The sequence below is a fragment of the Hoplias malabaricus genome, chromosome 18, assembly GCF_029633855.1.
Source record: "Hoplias malabaricus isolate fHopMal1 chromosome 18, fHopMal1.hap1, whole genome shotgun sequence".
In the NCBI taxonomy this organism is placed as follows: Eukaryota; Metazoa; Chordata; class Actinopteri; order Characiformes; family Erythrinidae; genus Hoplias; species Hoplias malabaricus.
This window is the reverse complement of record NC_089817.1, coordinates 4,246,240-4,271,707: the sequence shown is the minus strand read 5'-3', so window position 1 is coordinate 4,271,707 and position 25,468 is coordinate 4,246,240. Positions and strand designations below refer to the sequence as shown.

Genomic DNA, 25,468 nt, shown 5'->3' with positions numbered 1-25,468 from the left:
AGAATCAAATCCTGTTAAATTGCAGGGCAGGGCTTCTCACTGACAGCATCTCTGTAGCATTTCAGTATTCCTACTTGCAGGAGCACTGCTGCTTAGATGTAGGTTTTTAACCAACAATATCTCCAAAAATGTACAATGAACATTGTAACATTTCTATATGATTCATATTTTATTTACCATCACTGAGAGAATATCTGAAATTTCTCTACACAGCTGAAGTTGTGTATTCACTGGGCGCAAGGCGGGAACACACCCTGGAGGGGGGCGCCAGTCCTTCACATGGCGACACACACTTACACACTCACACCAACGGACACTTTTGAGTCTCCAATCCACCTACCAACGTGTGTTTTTGGAGCGTGGGAGGAAACCGGAGCACCCGGAGGAAACCCACGCAGACACAGTGAGAACACACCACACTCCTCACAGACAGTCACCCGGAGGAAACCCACGCAGACACAGAGAGAACACACCACACTCCTCACAGACAGTCACCCGGAGGAAACCCACGCAGACACAGGGAGAACACACCACACTCCTCACAGACAGTCACCCGGAGGAAACCCACGCAGACACAGAGAGAACACACCACTCTCCTCACAGACAGTCACCCGGAGGAAACCCACGCAGACACAGAGAGAACACACCACACTCCTCACAGACAGTCACCCGGAGGAAACCCACGCAGACACAGGGAGAACACACCACACTCCTCACAGACAGTCACCCGGAGGAAACCCACGCAGACACAGAGAGAACACACCACACTCCTCACAGACAGTCACCCGGAGGAAACCCACGCAGACACAGAGAGAACACACCACACTCCTCACAGACAGTCACCCGGAGGAAACCCACGCAGACACAGAGAGAACACACCACACTCCTCACAGACCGTCACCCGGAGGAAACCCACGCAGACACAGAGAGAACACACCACACTCCTCACAGACAGTCACCCGGAGGAAACCCACGCAGACACAGAGAGAACACACCACACTCCTCACAGACAGTCACCCGAGGAGAGTGTCGAACCCAGGACACAGAGACTCTCAAGTGGTGCTGCAGTGAGAATATCTGTAGCGCAGAGATCTGAAACAAAATGTACTTGTACTAACTGTAATTAATGGAAACCACTAGAGGAGGAATAGAGAGACTTCTTGTGCTGTACCTGGAGCTTTGATATGCATTAAATGCATGTGTGTTCCCTCTGAACTTCCAGAAGTAACGAGTGCTGTATGTGGTGGAAGAAAACAAAGCACATCTCCTGACAGCTGCTTGTTTATTATTAGCACAAAGAGATTCACACGTCTGTCCAGAACAAACACGGAGTAGGAGCGTCTGTACGTAGAGATCACAGTGAGTGCTAAGGGTCTATTTGCAGCGATCGCTGGGGAGGCGCTTGTGCTCCTCGTTGTAGTCGGAGACTGCAAAGCACTCGGTAGCTTTCCTGTCACACTCGCAGATGAACATCTCACACTCGTTATTGTTGCCTGAGAGAGAGAGAGAGAGAGAGAGAGAGAGAGAGAGAGAGAGAGAGAGAGAGACAAGATGTCATTAAAGAATGATCTGAAACGATGATTACTGCGGCAGTCAATCGCTGATCTTTTCCTGTCCCTGGTCAAACGCCATGACACTGAAAAGCAAGCTCCTCCTGGACAAAGGTTAAAGAGTCAGTAAAGAGTTATAAACTTAGTCAGACTCCGGTGTGGTGGTGTTTTTTGGTACTAGTGCTTTAAATGTGCAACTTTGGATCTGTGGCCACGCCCAAATTCATGACGACATAAGCCAGGTATCCAATCAAACGTTTTACGGATGTTATGCGCAATTACAAACGTTTCGGCAGATAATCACACGTCAGAACAAGCAGAATGGAGGGATTTAAATGGGAGTTTGCCCTTTAGCAGAATTGTTTACTGATGTTTACAGCTTCTGTGTGTGTGTGTGTGTGTGTGTGTGTGTGTGTGTGTGTATCTCTCTGCATTGTGCAGCAGGCTTTGAGTAAACGTCACTGTATCGGCTGAACACTACACAGTGTAGTCACTCACTCTTGCAGGTGATCTTCTTAGTGTCCTTGTCACACTGATAGGCGTAGATCTCGGTGTAGGGGTTGTCCAGGATCGGCCAGCACGCGTCGTGCTGCATCGCGTCACTGTAGCATTGGTCATGAATCTGACAGCATCTGTAGAAAACAAACACAAATCCAGGAGGTTTTCAACAGAAGCAGTGTTTTTTTTTTTCGCCAGAAATCTCATTGTGTAAATGTTTAAATGCTAATAGAACTTTGAATCCAAAACTGGGACATTCATTCATTCATCACTGTGTGTCCAGAGCGTACCCTCAATGACTGGGCACAAGGCAGGAACAGTCCATCACAGCACATCATACACTCATCCGTTCACTCACACACTCACTCACTCACCCGGTCACTCACACACCCACCCTGCCACTCACACATTCACACCGTGACTCACATGTTCACTCACACACTCACCCATTCACTCACACACATATACACACCTGTGGACAGTTTCACACACTCAGAATGTTAGACAATGTTGCACACTCACACAGTCACCCGTTCACTCACACACTCACACGGTCTCTCACACACTCACACGTTCACTCAAGCACTCACCCTTTCACTCACACACATATACACACCTGTGGACAGTTTCACACATTCACCCTGTCTCTCACACACCCACGCTGTCACTCACACATTCACCCTGTCTCTCACACACACATACACACACCTGTGGACAGTTTCAAACACTCACACACACCCATGGACAGTTTCACACACTCAGCCTGTCACTCACACACTCGCCCTTTCACTCACACACACATACACATACACACACCTGTGGACAGTTTCACACATTCACCCTGTCTCTCACACACTCAGCCTGTCACTCACATATTCACTCACACACTCACCCTGTCTCTCACACACTCACCCTGTCACTCACACACTCAGCCTGTCACTCACACACTCAGCCTGTCACTCACACACTCAGCCTGTCTCTCACATATTCACTCACACACTCACCCTGTCTCTCACACACTCCCCCTGTCACTCACACACTCAGCCTGTCTCTCACATATTCACTCACACACCCACCCTGTCTCTCACACACTCCCCCTGTCACTCACACACAAACATGGGGAGAGTGTGTCTGATGTGGATCGTGTCGGAAGTTGACCTCGCCCTGATTTCCCCGTCCCCTAAAGAAACGGAGCGGTCTCATCGTAATCAGTGTGATTTGGGGTTGTGTCTGGAGCGGGATTACTCCGTGATTACTCAGTCAGACGGTGCTGTTGTGGCGGGGTCCTGCTGATCGTTGTGATATCTGGTTCAGGTGTGTGAGTTAACCCTTTCTTGACTCATGAAGAGGTGAGAGTTGTGAAAGACTACAGGACCTGTCCAGATCGTCCACGGGGGTTCCTGAGCCTCCTTTGCCGCAGTAACAGCCGTAGTCTGCGTAGTCCAGGGCAGGCCAGCTGTCCGGTATCATGCATAGGATCATACCCCGGAACTGCCATAGAGCCCTGTAGTCCAGGTACGCTTGAGCTGCATCACACACACACACACACACACACACATGCTGACAGTTAATTAAAGTTACCTTATATGCAATCTATGACCAAAATGAAAGGAATTAAAGGAACACTGTGTAGCTTCAAAACCATCATGATGTTCCAGGATCAGCACTGCAGAAACCGTACAATGTATGTTTTGAAAGAGGGTAGGAAACCGCCACTCCTTCCTCCCTGTCCCCTTTTATTTCAGGAAAATTACATTCTGCAACTGCAGGGGGAGCCCAAGAGCACCAGATCTTACCTAATGTTGCTTTAATAGGGAACACATCCCAGAGACTTTAGTCTTGATTTGCGCAGTGCAGTGTGTGGTTGTTAGTCACATGTACATCACCTTGAAGCCAATGCGAGTTAATCCTTCTGCAATAAAATATGCCGCAGACACACGCGAAACGTTCTGCTGCGCACCCGTGAGGTTCTGGACTTTCTAAACCTGCGGTTACAAGCAGAAAAGAAGGGACTTACTGAGGCTGAGGCTGAGTGTCAGCAGGAGCACAGTGTTGAGGGTCTTCATGGTTGTGCAGTGGAGAGAGAGTGAGACTCAAACTCATCCCTTTGCAGCTATCCTTATGTAGCCTCAACTCGACCTTCACATGTTTAACTTCGACAGATAACGCCGAGAGCTGCAGAGCACATGTGGATCACAGGCTGGAAACTCTCACGTCCTGACACTCATCCCCTTATCTCCCATCACCCCCCAGCGGTGTGCACAAACACTGGATAGGAATATAGCTGCTTTACCATGATCTGCAATTACGTGAGACCCTAATCGATGCTCAAATATTTACAACCATCGTGTTAAAGCCCGAGAAACGGAAGTGTGCACCGTCAAGACCCTCAAAGAATCAGGTCTAGGTGCAGATTTTCTTGAAATCGTATCTGGACGACTGAGGTTTACACTGTAAAAAATGTCTGTGAATTTTACGGTGGAAAACTGTAAAACCCTGACAGTAAATGACTGTAAACTCTAAAAAGGTTGAAAAGGTTTCTGTAAAACAGTGAAATACCGTAAATACTTTTATCAGCCAAAATACAATTTTTTACATCTCTTTACTGTAAAATATACTTTATTTCACTGTTAAACACACAAACCATTAGGGGGCGGTACAAGTGTCCAAGGACTGGGAGGAGTTGAGACTCATTAGGGAGCTCCCAGCATGCTTTGCTTCTCCATATTTTCTGTGATTTTCAGAGTTTCTTTGTTTTTTTTCTGTCTTTGAGACTTACTGATTTTGGGTGGCATCGGGGTGATCACTGTGTGTGTTTGTGTTTCTGAGGATATTACGTCGAGACGTGTGTTGGTCAGGAACGTTCACCATCAGCCTGTGTTCCGCGCGTGGCGCCCAGATACCGAACATTTCTTCAGTTCTTTCAGCAATATCTCCTTTTAAAGGCTGAATACAGGATGCAGTTTGGCTTTATCTAAATACGGCTATATCTCAGTCTCCTTTCTCTAATTTGTCACACAATTTACACGTTAATTTTATAGCAAAACAATGTTTCTTTGTTATTTTATGTAAATACTGTGTTTTTTTTACAGTGTATCTGTTTTTTTTAACAGAAATGTAATTTTACAGATTTTTTTACAGTGTATAATAAAAGTACAAAGGTACACTGCCGTTAAATGTCTTCAAATCAGACTTGATGTTTTCACTTTCCAGAGTGTTATTTTGTTGCAGAGTGGCATTTTTACCCCCCTCCCGAATCCCCCCCCCACACACACACACACACACACACACCCTTCGCTTTGGGGAACTACAACAATACGTTTGTCTTTTTTAATCTAACACAGCATGTAATCTTATAAAGCTCACTGTGATTGTGTTTTGGTGAAACAAAGTGTCCCTCACCCACACCCTGTAAAATTTCCCCACTTCTCCCACCACAACAAACACAATTAAATAACACACAGAAAGGGCAAGAAAGAATGAGAGAGCAACAGAGGAGACACAAACAAAGCAGAAAACACAGCACGCAGAGAACGCTCCCTCAAGGTCGACAAGTTCCACTAATTAATCCAAAGTTCAAAGAATGTTTAAAACGTCTGTGACCTGCTTTGGTCCAAACCCCACGAACCCCCACAGCAGTGTTCTCCCCCTGTGTAAACAGCCCTATTCAGAACGCACCTGTTCCTTTAAATGATAATGAGCCGCTCTCTGTTCACCCCGCCCCCGAACGCACAGCAGTGAGGAGCGAGGAGCAGCTCTGGTTTTTAGCCGTTTTCGCTCGGTCCTCTTTCTTCTTCATTTTTACCCAGTGCTCTTATTTTTCTGTATGTTTTTTTGTGTTTAACCTCATCTTAATGCTCTCATATAAAAGCGGGCCCAGCGTTGTGATTGGACAGACTAAGACAAGAGGGCGGGGCAATTCTAAAGCCTCTGTGCTCTACGTGAGAAGCAGCACAAAATCAAAACAACTCGTTTTATCCCATGTTTATTGATTTAGACTGCCCACAAATAGTTTTAATTGTTTTATTATTTTACAGCGTGTGGGTTTGCGGACTCCAGAACCCCACTTTATTGTTCACATGCACTGAGCAAGTGATTTGTTCAAAAGACGTCCCCTTTAAAGGTTTACAAAACCTTCACATATAATAAATTATATATCCCTTTCTTTTCAGAGAGGACACGGAATCATACACAGACATGACGCAAGAAACTGCACTCCCTCCCTCCCTCCCTCCACGGTCACTCTGAGGTATTCCACTTACAGAATAAACACACGAGGCATTGTATAAGAGTGCTAAAAATAGACAGCTGCTTTATTTCAAACGGATTTCCGCTCAGTTACATTCAGGAGTGAACATTTAAACTTAAACATTACAATTCCTAATAAAATAAAAGCATTAGACGCTCTACGGCGAATGAAAATACAAAACAAATCATGCCTTTCACGAAAAGTGGCGATGGAAACTGACACAAGGAAAAGAGAGAGAACATTGACTTTATGTAAGTCTCCAACTTAATGCTTCTGAAATGTAAATAAACACATTGTACCCCTTCAGAGTTGGTCCATTCTGCAGAACAAAACACACACATGCTACATTTGATTAAAATCAAAAACTCAAGTTTATATATTAAAAAAATCTAACTATAAATTATGACACAGAAAGTACCTTTGTTGATGCTCGTGGTTTCATTAATGCCTTCGGAACTTCACTCACACTTCATTTGCTCCCAGAGTTATGGTCCAGGGCTAATAGCATCAACTGATTCACTCTTAACAAAGCAAGCCCACTCTGTACGACCCACCCTCTCTCTGTTAGAGCTGAGTGATGTGTGGAGAACATCTACTAATAGTTTTACTGATCCATACGGCAACGTTAAATGTAAATATAAATATCTTTCTATAACTTATCAAAAGACCAGTCTGTCTACTGTTTCAGAGTTAAGGCTTGAAAAGCTTTAAAGCTCTACCTTATTTTAAACTCCCCCAAAATGTAAGACGTTGTTGATTAATGTACGTTATTAAAGTAGCAGCTCTTGCCGTTTAAAAATTGCACTCGTATCAAACTGTTAGTTTGATATAAAACAATTAATTGTTTAAAATATGTCAATAATAAAAGGCAAATAAGGAGATACAAGGTCTTGTTTTGACAGACACTGCCTCTGATGTGGGGAAAACTGATGTGTGCAATGCATGAAGAGTGAAGGTAAGTGTAAAAACGTATTATCAATAAAAATAAATCACAATATAATAAAGCAGGATGTTGAAAAACCCACGGAGGCCTCCGTCTTTATCCGCTCTCAAAACAAACGTTTCTCTGAGAAGTGCTGATGATGATGATGATTCCCATTTGATTTCCGACAGAATCGGGTCGGAGCAGAGATTTCTGACCCTTTTCTTGACCCAGTTTTGGGTTTTTTCTACAACATTAAAGGGATGTTCTTCAAACGTTAAAAAGCTTCCGAATTCTGATATGGCTTTGACAGCACCTACAATGATATTCACATAGATTTATTTGAATTTGGCTCAGACACCAAAGTGGGTGGGGCTTATTGTTGCAAAGCTGTTATTTACCTGGGTTCTCGCTTGGCAACATCCAAATGCTCAGCACTTGGTACCAACCCAGTTGGGACGGGAGTACACCTACACTACACAGAGCTCTGGGGGGTGGTATAAACAGAAGCATGGTGCAGGGTGTGGTTTATGAGCTGATGCCACTCAGATCGGTTTGTACAGCAAAGTGGTGACGTACTTCTTCTTATAACGATGTGTGGCACTGAGGACCATGACTCCATCCTGTAGAAAACAGGAGACACTTTCTGATCAGTGAAGGACTTAATTTACATCCAGTTTGACTGTACTTTTTATTTATTTGATCTATTTATTATCTACAGGGGTTGGACAATGAAAGTGAAACACCTGTCATTGTAGTGTGGGAGGTGTCATGGCTAAATTGGAGCAGCCTGGTGGACAATCTTCATTAACTCCACACTGCACCAGTAAGACCATGTGCATCCAATGGTTCAAACATTGTGTCCTGAAGGCGGTGCCGTGTATCAGGACGACAATGCACCAATACACACAGCGAGACCGGTGAAAGACTGGTTTGATGAACATGAAAGTGAAGTTGAACATCTCCCATGGCCTGCACAGTCACCAGATCTAAATATTATTGAGCCACTTTGGGGTGTTTTGGAGGAGCGAGTCAGGAAACGTTTTCCTCCACCAGCATCACGTAGAGACCTGGCCACTATCCTGCAAGAAGAATGGCTTCAAATCCCTCTGACCACTGTGCAGGACTTGTGTATGTCATTCCCAAGACGAACTGACGCTGTATCGGCCGCAGAAGGAGGCCCTACACCACACTAATAAATTACTGTGGTCTACAACCAGGTGTTTCACTTTCATTGTCCAACCCCTGTGTGTATATATTTTTTAACACAACTAATGGTTTGCTGGAAAACTACATGAAAACTAATTTTTTTTTTCCTTTTATCCCAAAGACGCAAACAGCCAAATCTGCAAAACAGTCAATAATATGTGCATTCTCTTTCTGTGTTACTGCAGTCATTGTCTTTCTAGTTCTACAAGTTTTTATAGCTAACTACAAGCAAAATAAGCTGCTTCTCTGGCATCTTGGCTTGGAGCAACCAGGAGCATGTCCAGTGGGTATCTGTCCATATCAGACTCAAATGGACCTTACTGTTACTTACTAAACATCCTTCTCCACCAGTCCACACCCAAATGAGAGGTCTTTCAAAATGAATGAATGAGACTGGACAGTTTTTAAATAAACATTGGACAAACGCGTGTCCAACATTTCAACCTCTAATTTTCTGGAGCCAGTAAAAATGGTCCAAAATTAAGGACAACTTTCTGAGACTGTAACTACAAAAGGTACAACAGAAAAGGTCCACTGCCCTACAGCAGTGTAGTGTTGAAATCATCAAAACCACAAGCAGAGGCTGTTTGAAATGATGTGCATTCTAGCCTCTGACGACTGTATCTGAGACAATGCTTTAGTCGGAGATGTCTCTTACTGACACATCGATCCAGAACGGTTCACCGCCAAGCCTTGTTTATGTATTCAGATTTTTGTTTGCTTTTTATTGGAGTACGGTATGAGACTGACCTTGATGGACAGAGCATAGAGGTGGTTCAGCATCACGTGGTTGGGTTCAGGAAGTAGGGCAGGGTCACACTGGTGAAAAAGAAATACTTTTTATTATTTTATGTTTCCTATGATCACGTTTCTCTATTTAACCACCTCACATCAGAATATACTCTGAATTTCTAACATAAAATTTGAAAGATCCCTTATTTCTTATTAATAAACATGACAGTAAACATTAAAATGACCTTTTTTCTACATTCATTTTTGAAACAAGTAGAAACTGTAGTCAATTTGTTGCTATGTTACTGAGTGTAGAAACAAGGAGGCCATTTTAGTTACGGCTGATCTGTGTATACACTTTCTCAAGAAGAAATAAAAATAAGGTTGGGTAATATTTAACACATGTTAATGTGTTTACTAGTTAATGCTTTGTACCAAACGTAAAACTGACCACATGTGATCAGGCCACGAGTGTAAACCTCTGCATGCAGGCCACAACTAACAAAGAAGATTTATTTATACTTTCTCCTGTTTTGCTTCCCTTGATTTAATACATTTTTACAGCACTCTACTGTAATCAGTGGAGAGAGGGAGTGGGGGGTGGGTTCCTACCCTTCTCCAAAAGTTACATAGTGTAGTTTCTGCAGTGCTGAGCCCTGTGTAGCAATGACAGAGGCTCTAGTTTCCTTTTACAGATCAGTGATCTTTTACAGCATCACAATGATTTTGTGATGCTGTAATTTTAAGGTACAAATATAATATATATATATAATTATAAAAAGGCTTATAAAGGCTTATAAAGGGCATCGATCCTAGTTTGGGAATCCCTGGTTTATGAAGGGCCTCGACCCCTATTTTAGGAATCTCTGGTTTATAAAGGGCCTCAACCCTAGTTTGGGAATCCCTGGCTTATAAAGGGCCTCGACCCCTAGTTTGGGAATCCCTGGCTTATAAAGGGCCTCGACCCCTAGTTTGGGAATCCCTGGCTTATAAAGGGCCTCGACCCCTAGTTTGGGAATCCCTGGCTTATAAAGGGCCTCAACCCTAATTTGGGAATCCCTGGCTTATAAAAGGGCCTCGACCCCTAATTTGGGAATCCCTGGCTTATAAAGGGCCTCAACCCTAATTTGGGAATCCCTGGCTTATAAAGGGCCTCGACCCCTAGTTTGGGAATCCCTGGCTTATAAAGGGCCTCGACCCCTAGTTTGGGAATCCCTGGCTTATAAAGGGCCTCGACCCCTAGTTTGGGAATCCCTGGCTTATAAAGGGCCTCGACCCCTAGTTTGGGAATCCCTGGCTTATAAAAGGACCTTGACCCTAGTTTGGGAATCCCTGGCTTATAAAGGGCCTCGACCCCTAGTCTGAGAATCCCTGGCTTATAAAGGGCCTCGACCCCTAGTTTGGAAATCCCTGGCTTATAAAGGGCCTCGACCCCTAGTTTGGGAATCCCTGGCTTATAAAGGACCTCGACCCTAGTTTGGGAATCCCTGGCTTATAAAGGGCCTCGACCCCCAGTTTGGGAATCCCTGGCATATAAAGGGCCTCGACCCCTAGTTTGGGAATCCCTGGCTTATAAAGGGCCTCGACCCCAAGTTTGGGAATCCCTGGTTTATAAAGGGCCTCGACCCCTAGTTTGGGAATCCCTGGCTTATAAAGGGCCTCGACCCTAGTTTGGGAATCCCTGCCTTATAAAGGGCCTCCTCCAAAAGTTATATAGTGTAGTTTCTGCAGTGCTGAGCCCTGTGTAACAACAACAGAGGCTCTAGTTTCCTTTTACAGCTCAGTGATCTTTTAAGGTACAAATATAATACATATACGTATATATATATATATATATATATATATATATACATTTTTCCTTTAAAAGGTCTTACATTTACTTACATTAAAAGGTAATTTTAAATTTCACACCTAAAACTACTGGTGTGGGATTAAGATATTCCACTTACTGAGATGCCTGTGTCCTTATTGAGGATGACCTGCAGCAGGTGAGGGGGGAGGATGGGTGGAGACTTGAACTTCTCGTCCTGTTTGGGGACGTAAGCGTCCTGATGGTATGGACCAGGAGGGGAGCTGGATAGGTCTGAGGATCAGAACGACTCCATTTATCCCTCACAAAAAACTGACTCGCTGGCCTTGTTTCACAGTGTGTGGGTTGGTGGGATACACAGCTGTGTGAACAGACACTGGACAAGTGATTTTATTTATTCATTTATTTATTTATTTTTTTTTAAACATGTCGCCTTTATCCCTGTGTAATCCACATTATGTATGCGTATGAATAACATTTTTGATCTACTGCAGTGTCCCTGTACTAACCCTACACACTCTACACGAGAGTAAAATGACGCACCTGACATGTCCGAGCATTTCTGAGAGTCCACCATGAGGGCGTCAAAAACCTCAAAGTCCGTCTTCTTCACCTGGATAATGTTGTTGACTGTGCCCAGCTGATTGGTCACTACAGGCTGATAGAAACAGACAAACACTCGAGTTACTCAATGTGCTCCAACAGTAGATTATGGGGCTTCACTAGTCATTGGTTGCTAATCGTTATCATGACATGGGCCTTTGTGTTATTTGGCTGGTGCACGTTATTTTGCCCTTGATATCAGTGCATGATGACAAAAAAAAAATCTGATGTTCACGAGGCTTCAAGGTTTTTAGAGCGCAATGGGGAAACAAGAACGTTCTGTTTCTGTGGGTTTTCTGATAAATCGCTTCCAAAAACATGAATTTTATAAATTTTATAAAATTAATTCTCATTAATATGTATTAATTAAGCTCTTCTTAAAAAATGAAATATTTCAGTTCCTTAAAAGTCACTTAGAAATAAACCCACACCTCTGCCTTCTTTCAATGTGCTTGTTCTATAATATGAAATTAGTCCCTGTCTCTATCTCCACCCACTCCTCAAAATCCTCATCCTACAAGTTGACAGGATTCTTGACTCCTTAGGTTTATGATGTAAGAACCCCTGTCTGTCTTAATCTGTGTCTATGCATCACTTTGTATCACTGCAGTTTCAAAGCAGAGCTGCTCAGCCATGGCTCTGACTCCACACAGACACACACACACACTTATGCCACGGATGGTGGCTTTAATGCATCTCAATGCAATAATGCAATAATGCAACAGCAATATAATCAGTACCATTTAGTCTATATCCTGCAGCCTGTATGAATAATGTTATTACGGTCAGTGGTGCTGCAGTGGTTGACTTCCCCCACAGCCCCTGCAGTAAGGAAGTAGGTCATTTGACAGCAGGTAGGCAGGTGTCGTCTAAGTCTGAATATTACCAAAGAATAACAGCATTAATTTGAATATTTCTCTATTGTCATTTAACTGGGTTAGAGCTGCATTAAGTCAGGCCCTACTGAGATTTAGGGCCTACAAAGTGAGGACATGCCTGGTCAGAATGTGAGTAACAAATGTAAATATGGTGTTTACTGCTCATTTTAATGCAAAACCTGTTGGCCATATTGAGAAAACCTTAAAGGAACAGTAAAATCCCAGCTTTAAAATAACTGCCATGCTTCACTGAGCTGACAAAGGGTTAATGCAGTCTCGATCATTGCTACTTCAGGCTCGGCTCTGCAGAAACTGCACTATGCAACTTTTGGAGGCGGTGAGGAAACCACACCCTTCCTGTCCTCATCCCTGATATCAAGAGTGACGTAAAAATGAATGACATTCTGCAACTGTAGGGGGAGCCGGCGAGCAAACGTATATGTCTCGTACTATTTGCACTGGCCACACTTTTATATTTATATTCTGATGCACTGTGCATTCTCTGAAGATCTGAACTTAGAAAATCAACAGAGAGAGCGAACTGTAGCCAGGGGCATCTAAACTTTCATACACAACAGTGTATCAGAGACGAAGAGAAAATGTGATGCATGTAGGTCACCTCTGTCGGGTCATGGGTCCACTGTCCATCCACATAGAATTTATACTGGTGTTCACCCTCAGGCAGGTCCACGATTGCCACGAAATTGTTTTGACTGGCGGAGAGAAAGAAAGAGGGAGCTCGGCTCAGATCAAATCTCATATGAAGCCAAAACAGCAGGGTAATAACAGCAGAAAATGGAAGGGAGAGTACGGCTCTGAGCCAGGGGCAGCGATGCTCCACCTGGAGTTCTTTACTCTCGTAGGGTTTAGCTCTAACCCCTCTGTTCTAACGCTGAGATTAGCTCACTGATAAAAAAAACAGCCACTGTATTTATTCAACAGTAACGTATACATAATACATCATTTCCACATGAATAAAAGCCCAGTGGACCAGGCTATGAGACACTTTGTCTGTTATTGAGTCTGAGACTGACTGACTGACTGAAACCAGTCAGGTTTAGGTGCCTCAGAAGTGTCACTACGAACTTATACGACCGCCTTATACTCTCCCAATAAAACACAATAATGGTGCAAAGTTTCAAAGTCTGAAACATGACCCACATGTTAATAAAACCTAATAATGTGAAGTAACAGTAGGGGCCTTCTCTTGCTGTGAAAAGCTGGTATTCAGCTACTGTTTACAGGTGACAATACAGTAGCTTAGGAAACAGGAAAAAGGGAAACAAACTGCTCTACGTTTTGAATTGGAAATAGATCACAAAATCACCAGGAAATGAAAAGAGGAAAACGCTCCATCTTTCATTTCTTTTTAAGATGTGAGTCAAGACACACCTAAAAGAAACTCTCTTTTGTTCCCAAAATAGTGCCACGTAGTGGGAGATATTGGCATTGCTGTGGTAGGTTCTTTCTTGGCCATGTCAATAAATGATTTCCGAGAACTGATCCACAACCCTCCTTGGGACAAGGAGCTGAAAGCATGTGGAAAACCCCACACAATTCAGTTTATTTAAAACATTAAATGTTTCTGTTTTGGGGCGGCACGGTGGCGCAGCAGGTTAGTGTCGCAGTCACACAGCTCCAGGGGCCTGCATGTTGTGAGTTTGATTCCCGCTCCGGGTGACTGTCTGTGAGGAGTGTGGTGTGTTCTCCCTGTGTCTGCGTGGGTTTCCTCCGGGTGACTGTCTGTGAGGAGTGTGGTGTGTTCTCCCCGTTTCTGCGTGGGTTTCCTCCGGGTGACTGTCTGTGAGGAGTTGGTGTGTTCTCTCTGTGTCTGCGTGGGTTTCCTCCAGGTGACTATCTGTGAGGAGTGTGGTGTGTTCTCCCCGTGTCTGCGTGGGTTTCCTCCGGGTGACTGTCTGTGAGGAGTTGGTGTGTTCTCTCTGTGTCTGCGTGGGTTTCCTCCAGGTGACTATCTGTGAGGAGTGTGGTGTGTTCTCCCCGTGTCTGCGTGGGTTTCCTCCGGGTGACTGTCTGTGAGGAGTTGGTGTGTTCTCCCCGTGTCTGCGTGGGTTTCCTCCGGGTGACTGTCTGTGAGGAGTTGATGTGTTCTCCCCGTGTCTGCGTGGGTTTCCTCCGGGTGACTGTCTGTGAGGAGTTGGTGTGTTCTCCCCGTGTCTGCGTGGGTTTCCTCCGGGTGACTGTCTGTGAGGAGTTGGTGTGTTCTCCCAGTGTCTGCGTGGGTTTCCTCCGGGTGCTCCGGTTTCCTCCCACAGTCCAAAAACAAACATTGGTAGGTGGATTGGCGACTCAAAAGTGTCCGTGTGTGTGTGTTGCCCTGTGAAGGACTGGTGCCCCCTCCAGGGTGTATTCCTGCCTTGCGCCCAGTGATTCCAGGTAGGCTCTGGACCCACCGCAACCCTGAATTGGATAAGCACTTACAGATAATGAATGAATGAATGTTTCTGTTTTAGTTACTTGTTTAAAGTTATATTTTGTTTCTGTTTTCAAAGTTGTTTCCCCAAAGTCGTATACGGTGTCACTGCCCTTTATCCTTTCTCTTATTTTGAATTGAAAACTGGATAATGAGCCATTTCCCTTTTTCTATTTTCCTATTTCAAAACGAATATCAAAAGGCCAAAAGACCTAGCATCTAAACGACTTCATAGCCATTGACGTGTACGCTCGATCAGCTTCAGAGCAAGTGGGTTTCCTCATATTTTTTAAAATGTACATTTCACAAAACTCCAGACACTGTGTGAGTGTATATACTGCGTCTTAGACACTTGCGTTACAGATGCCTTGCGGCCGACGTTGGCCCGGTCTTACCTCGTCCTGTTTGTCTTTCATCGGGCTGCTTTTGTGTTGGTGTAATGTATTTGATAAATGAGGAAATGATGTAGCCATTGGAAACCCATATTCAGTGCATTACTCTGTGTGCATGACGTTACGCAGTCCAGCAGGAAGAGCATATATCCCTGCTCTGGGCGTTCTGTAATATCTCCTCGAATTGCATTTAGGGGTAATGCTGCCCTGCCGGCCGGATAATGAAATTTCCTTTCATACCTTCTGGTCAAAGGAATCTTATTTGCCCAGTTGTTAAAGGTTCCGGAGATATAGACTTCCCTCCCAGCTCCCGTCCAGCGAAATACGGTGGGTCGAGCCAAGGGGCCTTTATCACCGCCCTCGATGTCCTGCCTCCAGTCCAGAAACTCTTCTTTCTCTAACGGAGCCTGGGAAGAGAGGAGTGTAAAACATACTGCAGCCACATAAACACCAACATTACTCCAATTACGATGTACTTCAGCTATTGCTTTACCTTTATTTATAATACTCTCCCTGGATATATATGTGTCTGCTTCCTTTATTTCAGTGTGTGAGGCTCAGTATAAAGTTTCACCTTGCTAACAACCAGAATGAAGCACTACAAGTGGACACACTTAATCAAGGCCCTTTTTAATGACACTTGCAACGGTTTAATGAATCCCTGGAATCCCTGGTTTATGAAGGGCCTCGACCCCTATTTTAGGAATCTCTGGTTTATAAAGGGCCTCAACCCTAGTTTGGGAATCCCTGGCTTATAAAGGGCCTCGACCCCTAGTTTGGGAATCCCTGGCTTATAAAGGGCCTCGACCCCTAGTTTGGGAATCCCTGGCTTATAAAGGGCCTCGACCCCTAGTTTGGGAATCCCTGGCTTATAAAGGGCCTCAACCCTAATTTGGGAATCCCTGGCTTATAAAGGGCCTCGACCCCTAGTTTGGGAATCCCTGGCTTATAAAGGGCCTCAACCCTAATTTGGGAATCCCTGGCTTATAAAGGGCCTCGACCCCTAGTTTGGGAATCCCTGGCTTATAAAGGGCCTCGACCCCTAGTTTGGGAATCCCTGGCTTATAAAGGGCCTCGACCCCTAGTTTGGGAATCCCTGGCTTATAAAGGGCCTCGACCCCTAGTTTGGGAATCCCTGGCTTATAAAGGACCTTGACCCTAGTTTGGGAATCCCTGGCTCATAAAGGGCCTCGACCCCTAGTTTGAGAATCCCTGGCTTATAAAGGGCCTCGACCCCTAGTTTGGAAATCCCTGGCTTATAAAGGGCCTCGACCCCTAGTTTGGGAATCCCTGGCTTATAAAGGGCCTCGACCCTAGTTTGGGAATCCCTGGCTTATTAACAACCAGAATGAAGCACTACAAGTGGACACACTTAATCAAGGCCCTTTTTAATGACACTTGCAACGGTTTAAGTTGAGTTTGATGTCTATATGCTTTTTGGGAAGGAGGGTTTGTCTCATGCTGATATGTCTGAACGTTTGGCTTGTCTTATTACTGCTCTTTCTAGCACTTGTGGGCTGTTATATTTCAATAAATGTTGAGTTAAATACAGCATCTAATTCCATTAAATTACAGTGTACACGTGTGTGTAGTCGATCAAAGCTTCACGTGATTAAAACATGTGATCCAGGTCATTACTGGGCGTGCTGCTCAAAATGGACATGTAAATGTTTAGATTCCTCCACTTTTCACAGGTTGTGGCACTTTTTGTGACGCCATGTTTTAATGAAGGCTTAATGAGACCAAAGCGAGCTGTAAGTGCCCCAGTCTATTTTTATACAGAGCTATAAAAAAGGAAGGCTCAGAGAAAAGCCTTTCTCAATATTTGCATTACGACTGCAGCTGAGGTGTAAAGAACTAATGCAACATGTCAGCGTTAAACTCACGGCTTTCAAAAGTTTCACTCATGAGTGTGTGCTTGTATATAGGCCAGAAGGTGTATTGCATTCAGTGCCATGGCCGTGCATTTCCGCTTTGAAAGTGCAGCAAGCACAGTCTCCAAAACACAGATTCGTAGAGGCAGGGTTTCATACCTCACACATCTAAGGGACCAATCACACTTGTGGGGCGGGGCTTTTGATTTGCAGGCAAGAAGTGGAGGGTTGGGTGGAGACAAACAGCAAAGTCCTTCACACTGTGTGAAAAATTTTCAAGATGAACGGACCAATAGTCTGTCAAGAAGGTTTTTTTCCTTTTGCTGAAAAGGTACTCTTTTGGGAGATGCATGTTTTTAATTGGAGAGTGAGGATGTGTAAAGTCATGAGCAACGCTAGGTAAGGTTTAGTGTTTTGCTCCTGGGCAACCCCTACTAATGCAGAGTGTGATTCACTTTTATAGCGCTGTCCTGAAATCAAGGAGGTGAGTATTCCTCCCACAAAATTTACATAGTGCAGTTTCAGCAGTGTTGATCCTAGTGAAGCAACAACAGAGGCTCTACTCTCTCTATTACAGCTCTGTAAAGCATCACAATGTTTCTGAAGCTGTAATTTTAAAGGAAATACTAACTGATGTTGCTTTAAGTGTCATAATATGATTTTTCGTTTTTTTTTTTTTTTGGTTGCCATATTGTCCACACTCTCCACTCTTTACTTGAGATCACTTAATGAATTATGCTTAATATGACCAGAAATATGAACTTAGGTTATGTGTAGTGTAGAATATTTCATATGTTATAGCACAGAATAATATACTGGTATAATTTTTATAATACAAATATTTGATTTTGTTTTAAAAAAGCAGTGGATTATCAGTTTATTCCATAATACTACAATACCAACTTTTTGTAAATCAAGTGACCCCACAAAGGGCCTCGACCCCTAGTTTGGGAATCCCTGGCTTATAAAGGGCCTTGACCCCTAGCTTGGGAATCCCTGGCTTATAAAGGGCCTCGACCCCTAGTTTGGGAATCCCTGGCTTATAAAGGGCCTCGAGCCCCAGTTTGGGAATCCCTGGCTTATAAAGGGCCTCGACTCTAGTTTGGGAATCCCTAGCTTATAAAGGGCCTCGACTCTAGTTTGGGAATCCCTGGTTTATAAAGGGCCTCTACCCCAAGTTTGGGAATCCCTGGCTTATAAAGGACCTTGACCCTAGTTTGGGAATCCCTGGCTTATAAAGGGCCTCGACCCCTAGTTTGGGAATCCCTGGCTTATAAAGGGCCTGGACCCTAGTTTGGGAATCCCTGGCTTATAAAGGGCCTCGACCCCTAGTTTGGGAATCCCTGGCTTATAAAGGGCCTCGACCCTAGTTTGGGAATCCCTGGCTTATAAAGGGCCTCGACTCTAGTTTGGGAATCCCTGGCTTATAAAGGGCCTCGACCCCCAGTTTGGGAATCCCTGGCTTATAAAGGGCCTCGACCCCCAGTTTGGGAATCCCTGGCTTATAAAGGGCCTCGACCCCTAGTTTGGGAATCCCTGGCTTATAAAGGGCCTCGACCCCTAGTTTGGGAATCCCTGGCTTATAAAGAGTCTCGACCCCTAGTTTGGGAATCCCTGGCTTATAAAGGGCCTCGACTCTAGTTTGGGAATCCCTGGCTTATAAAGGGCCTCGACCCCCAGTTTGGGAATCCCTGGCTTATAAAGGGCCTCGACCCCCAGTTTGGGAATCCCTGGCTTATAAAGGGCCTCGACCCCTAGTTTGGGAATCCCTGGCTTATAAAGGGCCTCGACCCCTAGTTTGGGAATCCCTGGCTTATAAAGAGTCTCGACCCCTAGTTTGGGAATCCCTGGCTTATAAAGGGCCTCGCCCCCTAGTTTGGGAATTCCTGGCTTATAAAGGGCCTCGCCCCCTAGTTTGGGAATTCCTTATAAACTAACACAAACACAAAGTACCTTAATGTCGTCCCCGTGAAATATATCGGCATCCTCAGGGCTGTCCATGAGGATTTTGGGGCGGTCTCCATCCTTGGCTCCGCGGCTGTCTCTGCGGTGGGCTTTATCGCCCTGACCAATGGCTGCCCTCTCGCTGCTGGTGTTCCCCATCGTGCCTCAAAAGCGCCGCAGAGAGCTCTCACGGGGCACGGGGCCAAGTCTGTGATTACAGTGTGAACAAACAGATAAAACATAGGCCACCACAGCGGAAAACATACTGTAACAGCAAGTGCCAAGCTGTAAATTCTACTGCTGTTTAAACACATATTTAGACAGAGCTAGTTGATATGTTATGTATGTTCAGACATGCAAATAGCTGTGTGGATTTGACTGCATTCAGCCACATAAACATTATGGAGGAGATAGATTGGGATTAAAAGCAACACTCCCACTCATTCCATTACTCCAGAGGATACAGTTACACAGCTCCACAGACCGATCCTGACTGGTTTCATGGTTCTCCAGCCAACGTTGAGTACAGGGCATGGTGATTTAAGGCTTGTGTCTGCTCCAGAGACTCTCATTGTACCTGTTCCTACTTTTCTATGTACATTTCCCTCGCTCTGTCTAAGCAGATCACATACAGAAACCCACAGGAATATTCCAAGAAGCAGGACTGGTACCTGGAAACACAAAAAGCTTTTCTCCCACACAGCAACACAAGGACTGACACCCCAGGCAAGCTGGGAACATTATATTGCATTTCTTTCCCACACAAATGAGTGGCTATTTCTGTACAAGGTCAAACCTAGCACAGCAAACACAATCTGCTGCACTACAAGAAAAACAGCTTAAAACAAGGCAAAGGAGTATGAATAATGCATCGAACACCATTTTCTTACCTTTGGTGGTGGTTAGTTCTGGCACATTTCACATACAATCACAAGTAACGACAAATTTGAAGTTGAGGTTGAATTAGAGTTTTTCATTCCCTCTTAAAAAGTGTGGCAGGGAAATTGGGCTTAGCTTTCAAACTCCATCAAACATTGCACATAAATCTAACCTCGGCTGTGGCCTAAAACACGTCCTGTTGACCGCATTCCTGAGCTGTACTGCCCTGGAAACATTCTGGGTCAGCTGATCTCATTTCAAACGTTTGTGGACATTTCTGATTCACTTCTAATTAGTGCATTCAGGGTTAGAGTTTACAAAGACCTTTCATAACCTCAATAGACCAGCACTGCCAAAAGAATAGGGCGCTCTAGAGCAGCTGCACATGACCTTGAGCTCACAATGCCTTGTGATCCTTGGTCAGGACCCCATTAGGACTATCTTTTCTGAGCCTTCAAAATATATGTTAGAGTTGTATAAACTGGTGAAACATGCTGTGTCAGTGTAAATAAATAAAAGTGAACACATTGTAATTTGTGAACGGTTGGTTTCTCACTAAATATCACTTTGACAGAAGAATAAAAATGATGTAACTCTGTACAATAGGAGGCACTGGATTTTAGAAATGACGTTTTACCCCCAACTATATGCCTTCACTTGAATATTTGTTAGTCTTTGCTACTACACCTTGAGTCATATTCTTATTATTGTTCATTGATTTTGATCAATCCCCACTGAGCGGGTATGATTTCGGTGGTGGATCATTCTCAGTGCTGCAGTGACACTGACGTGGTGGTGGTGTGTTAGTGTGTGTAGTGCTGGCATGGATCAGACACAGCAGTGGTGCTGGAGCTGCTGGACTAGGGTTAGGGTTAGTACTACTGCTAATTCAACTGTTTTTACTACTGCTACTAATAGCATTGATGCCTGCTACTACAACATACTACTGCTACTATTACAATAATTAATTCATTCATTCATTATCTGTAACCCTTATCCAATTCAGGGTCGCGGTGGGTCCAGAGCCTACCTGGAATCATTGGGCGCAAGGCGGGAATACACCCTGGAGGGGGCGCGAGTCCTTCACAGAGCAACACACACACTCTTGCCAATCCACCTACCAACGTGTGTTTTTGGACTGTGGGAGGAAACCAGAGCACCCGGCGGAAACCCACGCAGACACAGGGAGAACACACCACACTCCTCACAGACAGTCACCCGGAGCGGGAATCGAACCCACAACCTCCAGGCCCCTGCAGCTGTGTGACTGCGACACCTACCTGCTGCACCACCGTGCCTCCTATTATAATAATAACAAGGATAATAATAATATTTACACCAACTATTTTAGACCAGTCTCTTTCGTGTTCAGTAGTAAAAATAAACGTAAACACACAGAGAAGAAGCAGACAAAAAATAACAAATAAATAAAATCAACGAGCAAACAACAAATATTAAAGAAAAAGAGGTCCATTTGTACCACAGGCTGGTGTTGATTGTTTACATCACCGTTTTGTACGAAATAAACTCATACATTTAGTCTTAGAGAGGATATTTTGCTGTGAAGAGGGCTTTAATGGGACATTCTACCCCTTACGGGGGGCATTCTTTCCCCTGCAGGCGCTACAGTGTAACTGCTGCTGTGTTTAAGGTGGAACGGAAAATTCCAGTAAGAAAACATCACTCTATTTAAAGAAAAAGCCAACCGTCAAGACACACACAGGTAAACCATATCCTGGTCGGGTGACAGACACGGTAACGCCATATTTTATAACAGAAACGGGTTATCACGGCGTTAAAGCAGTTGTATGTGTGAATAAATGAGGTAAAGTGTGATTGGGAGAGGTATTAAAGATAAAAACATGCTGGTAGTGAAGGCTGAGGGGTAAAGAAATGATCCTCCGTTCGCCGTTACTTACCGTTCAGCCGCACCGTTACCGCCGGCGTTACTATAGTAACCTCTGCACTCGATCTGCGCATTAACGTAACACTTACACGGTTTCTTTACACAGCGCCTCTTTCTGAAGGTCGTTTACGTTTAAAAACGACACGAATCAATGGCATTTCAATCCATAACTTACCGTATTAGTATTTCCTTTATAACCTGAGGGTCTTTTTTAAAGCAGATAAGAGCAATATCCTCCGCTTATTTCATCTCATTTTATTTAATTCACGTTAGTTATCGCTGCACCACCACTCCGCCCCCTACAGCGCTTGAGCCAGTGCGCATGCGCGGATATTACCACTATCGGCCACTAGATGGAGACAAACACCAACTTGATTATAACACATTCAGTCGTTCGTTTATTTCCTCTGTAGTTTGTAAGTGCTTCGTCGTGTTCAGGGTCACGGTGGGGTGAGAGGCGGTGTTTTCTGGGTTAGAGCTCTACCCACTAATCTTTTTGGGGGATGAGTTGGAGTCCTGGTCTTTATTAATATTTCTTCCCCTGGCTTTAAGCAAATGCTCACAGCAGTGTTCCAAACTCTAGTGTAAAGCCCTCCGATGTCAGCAGAGGCTGTTACTGCCGAATGTTGTGTTTATGTGAGGGGTGGGTATGGAGTGGTGATGTTCTCCTCACTCTTGTTGTTTATCTGATGGGGACAGTCCTGGAGGCGATGCCAGCTCTTGTGCCGTTGTCATCGGTCCTGTTTTTTCTGTATCTTTCAATAATTCACTCAAACTCCATTTCTAGAAACTGCTTTTATTCCTCCACACCTTTAACACCCTCACTTTCTTCATGAGGGTGGAATATCTCCTGAAAAATGTGTACGTTTTACTCAAGGTGGTTTTGAAATGAAGTAGATGAAGGGTGGGCTCTGGGGTTGATTTTGTTTGAGGAAGTGAACCCATGAATTGGAAAACAATCACACTTCAGTGGGCAATAACTAAACTGTACTGAATGTCTCTTCCTTCACCTGTACAGGGATATACAAGCTTAATTACGACAGTGATAGTGTGTGTGTGTGTGTGTGTATGTGTGTGTGTGTGTGTGTGTGTGTGTGTGTGTGTGAGAGCTGCCACTTACCGGTATTCCTTCATTGCCTTCACTTTTCTTTTGAGACTATTAGGATTCATGGCTGCAGGTTAACAATAATATATAGAGGGATATGAAAGAATACAGCTGACGTAAACAATACAGGAGGAACTCTTTGTGTGTGTGTGTGTGTGTGTGTGTGTGTGTGTGTGTGTGTGTGTGTGTGTGTGTGCGTGTGTGTGTTGCTTATATCCTGCCCAAACAGCAGCACTGCTGTTATTAGAATACACCTCCACACGCACACAAACAGGGGACAGAGGAAAATGAGAGTAGAATGAGAGCAAACAAGGGAGAGGGAGAAAGAAAGAAAGAAAGAAACAAAGAAAAAAGAAAGAAAGAAAGAAAGAAAAAAGAAAGAAACAAACAAAGAAACAAAGAAAAAAGAAAGAAAGAAAGAAAGAAAGAAAGAAAGAAAGAAAGAAAGAAAAAAATGAAAGAAAGAAAGAAAAAAAGAAAGAAAGAACGAAAGAAAGAAAGAAAGAAAGAAAAAAGAAAGAAAGAAACAAAGAAAAAAGAAAGAAAGAAAGAAAAAAGAAAGAAACAAACAAAGAAAACAGAAAGAAAGAAAGAAAGAAAGAAAGAAAGAAAAAAAAGAAAGAAAGAAAGAAAAAAAGAAAGAAACAAACAAAGAAAACAGAAAGAAAGAAAGAAAGAAAGAAAGAAAGAAAGAAAGAAAGAAAAAGAAAGAAAGAAAGAAAGAAACAAACAAACAAAGAAAACAGAAAGAAAGAAAGAAAGAAAGAAAGAAAGAAAGAAAGAAAGACAGGGGAAAATAGAGAGTGGCCTCAATAAGGGAGAGACGCAGAGAAGGAGAGGAATAAAAACAATTGGAGAATAGAGTTTAAGGCAGAAAAAGGGAAATGAGATAAAGAAAGTAAAGGCAGAAATGAAATGGAGGAGAGGGAGGAGAGTGAAAGAGAAGAAGAAAGCCCCCCCTGCAGCGTGAGAGAAGAGTGGAGTTGTGCTGAGAACTGAATCTGCTGCTTGTTGAAGTGAGTTTTTTAAGGTGGACGTTTTCCCTCCAGTCCCTTGTCTCTCACTGTGTGTTTGAATATAATCAGATTTCCATTTCTGATCTCCTGCCTTGTTCCTTTCAGCACTGAGAGAAGAACGAGAACATAATAAACACGTGAACACCAACCCTGTATCCACACTCCGCTGTGTGTGTTGTGCTGGTGTAGAGTGGATCAGACACAGCAGTGCTGCTGGAGTTTTTAAACCCTGTGTCCACTCTCTGTCCACTCTGTGAGACACTCCTCCCTCGTTGGTCCACCTTGTAGATGTAGAGTCAGAGACAGTAGCTCATCTGTCGCTGCACAGTGTGTGTCGCTCGTCCTCTAGTCCTTCATCAGTGACACAGGACGCTGTCGGCTGGATGTTTTTGGTCGGTGGACTGTTCTCGGTCCAGACACTGAGGGGTTTAAAAACTCCAGCAGCACTGCCGTGTCTGATCCACTCGTATTCTGCTCTTACTTTACTGAACACACAAAACACTCAGTAAAGCTCCCAGCGCAGCACCTGCGAGGGTTCTGCTGATGGGTGTGTATCCGTTTGGTGTTTTGAACAAAAAGGACAGAGGAAGTGGAAACTAAATGTTGAATGTTGAATGGTGTCTTCACCTTTAATCTTGGTGCGTCCTTTATCTCACATTCAGGTTTGCTCACACTCTCACACACACACACACACACACACACATGATACACACAGCATGATTTTGGTGAAAAAACCTCACACAAGGCAGAAATAAAAGTGTTGCCGAGGAGTGTGTGTTTGCATTTTGTGGATCTGTGACTCACAAAGCACTGAAAGACTGGCGTTTTCCCTCTGCTGCCTTAGTGTATATTTGGTGGTGTGTTGAAGGAGGGGGGCTGAGGTGCTGCGTTACGTCTGAGAAAGCTTTCAGAGGAGCTGCTAAATATTTCATGAAAATGTGCTTAAAAAAGCTGGAGACAAAGTAAGGAGACAGGATCTCCCCAGGCTACAGCTCTGAGACATCACCAGCTGGTTATGTGTGTGTGTGTGTGTGAGAGAGAGAGAGAGAGAGAGAGAGAGAGAGAGAGAGAGAGAGAGAGAAAGAGAGAGAGAGAGAGAGAAAGAGAGAGAAGGAGAGAGAGAAAGAGAGAGAGAGAGAGTTTTTGGCATTTGGTACAGGTCACCTGTACTCAGAGATGTGGAATTCTCTTGTAAACCCTAGCTGGCATTTCGTTGTGTGTGTGTGTGTGTGTGTGGGTGGCTGGCAGTTTGTAGCTGCTAGCTGGTTCTGTTTGTGTGGGTGAGGCTTATTCCCTTCAACAAACCATTACCTCCTTCAGATCCCTCAGAATCACACATCGTTTGCGCCGCTCCTCATTAATGAAGGATATAAATAAACGAAGGGAAAATCTCTCCATAAAAACACAGCCTTTTAAAAATAAACAAGACAAATGCCCTTTCCGAGCTCTTTGTGTTGTAGAGCTCAGCGT

The 25,468-nt window shown here is 44.1% G+C and overlaps 2 protein-coding genes across 7 annotated transcripts; both read right to left on the bottom strand.

Moving 5' to 3' along the window:
* Positions 1-1,374: 1,374 nt before the first annotated feature.
* LOC136674654 (phospholipase A2-like) lies at positions 1,375-4,116 on the bottom strand. Its single transcript, XM_066650767.1, has 4 exons — positions 4,066-4,116; positions 3,424-3,574; positions 2,049-2,182; positions 1,375-1,493 (listed from the first exon to the last, which is right to left on the bottom strand). Exons 1-4 carry the CDS (start codon positions 4,112-4,114, stop codon positions 1,375-1,377), a joined length of 453 nt encoding a protein of 150 aa, XP_066506864.1. The 5' UTR covers positions 4,115-4,116.
* A 2,229-nt stretch (positions 4,117-6,345) lies between these two features.
* prkab1a (protein kinase, AMP-activated, beta 1 non-catalytic subunit, a) lies at positions 6,346-22,186 on the bottom strand. 6 transcript variants are annotated; one of them, XR_010796080.1, is made up of 9 exons: positions 22,053-22,186; positions 19,102-19,300; positions 15,515-15,681; positions 13,071-13,164; positions 11,514-11,628; positions 11,110-11,243; positions 9,179-9,247; positions 6,716-7,842; positions 6,346-6,616 (listed from the first exon to the last, which is right to left on the bottom strand). XR_010796080.1 is itself a non-coding variant. In XM_066650764.1 (8 exons), exons 2-8 carry the CDS (start codon positions 19,249-19,251, stop codon positions 7,765-7,767), a joined length of 807 nt encoding a protein of 268 aa, XP_066506861.1. In that variant the 5' UTR covers positions 19,252-19,300; positions 22,053-22,186; the 3' UTR covers positions 6,346-7,764. The 6 variants fall into 6 exon arrangements, 3 of the variants coding, with proteins under 3 accessions (XP_066506861.1, XP_066506862.1, XP_066506863.1); XR_010796079.1 differs by having other exon boundaries at positions 6,346-7,535; positions 7,621-7,842; XR_010796081.1 differs by having other exon boundaries at positions 7,621-7,842.
* Between the last annotated feature and the right edge of the window lie 3,282 nt (positions 22,187-25,468).

Bases quoted from the DNA above. Each gene is read 5' to 3' on its own strand.
- LOC136674654 (XM_066650767.1), bottom strand. From the start codon at position 4,114: ATGAAGACCCTCAACACTGTGCTCCTGCTGACACTCAGCCTCAGCCTC. The intron at 3,575-4,065 runs GTAAGTCCCTTC...TGTGTGATGCAG, and splicing joins GACACTCAGCCTCAGCCTCA to CTCAAGCGTACCTGGACTAC. The intron at 2,183-3,423 runs GTCCTGTAGTCT...TGTTTTCTACAG, and splicing joins CCCGTGGACGATCTGGACAG to ATGCTGTCAGATTCATGACC.
- prkab1a (XM_066650764.1), bottom strand. From the start codon at position 19,251: ATGGGGAACACCAGCAGCGAGAGGGCAGCCATTGGTCAGGGCGATAAA. The intron at 15,682-19,101 runs GTACTTTGTGTT...CTCTCTTCCCAG, and splicing joins TTCACGGGGACGACATTAAG to GCTCCGTTAGAGAAAGAAGA. The intron at 11,629-13,070 runs GTGACCTACATG...TGTTTCTATCAG, and splicing joins GGACCCATGACCCGACAGAG to CCTGTAGTGACCAATCAGCT.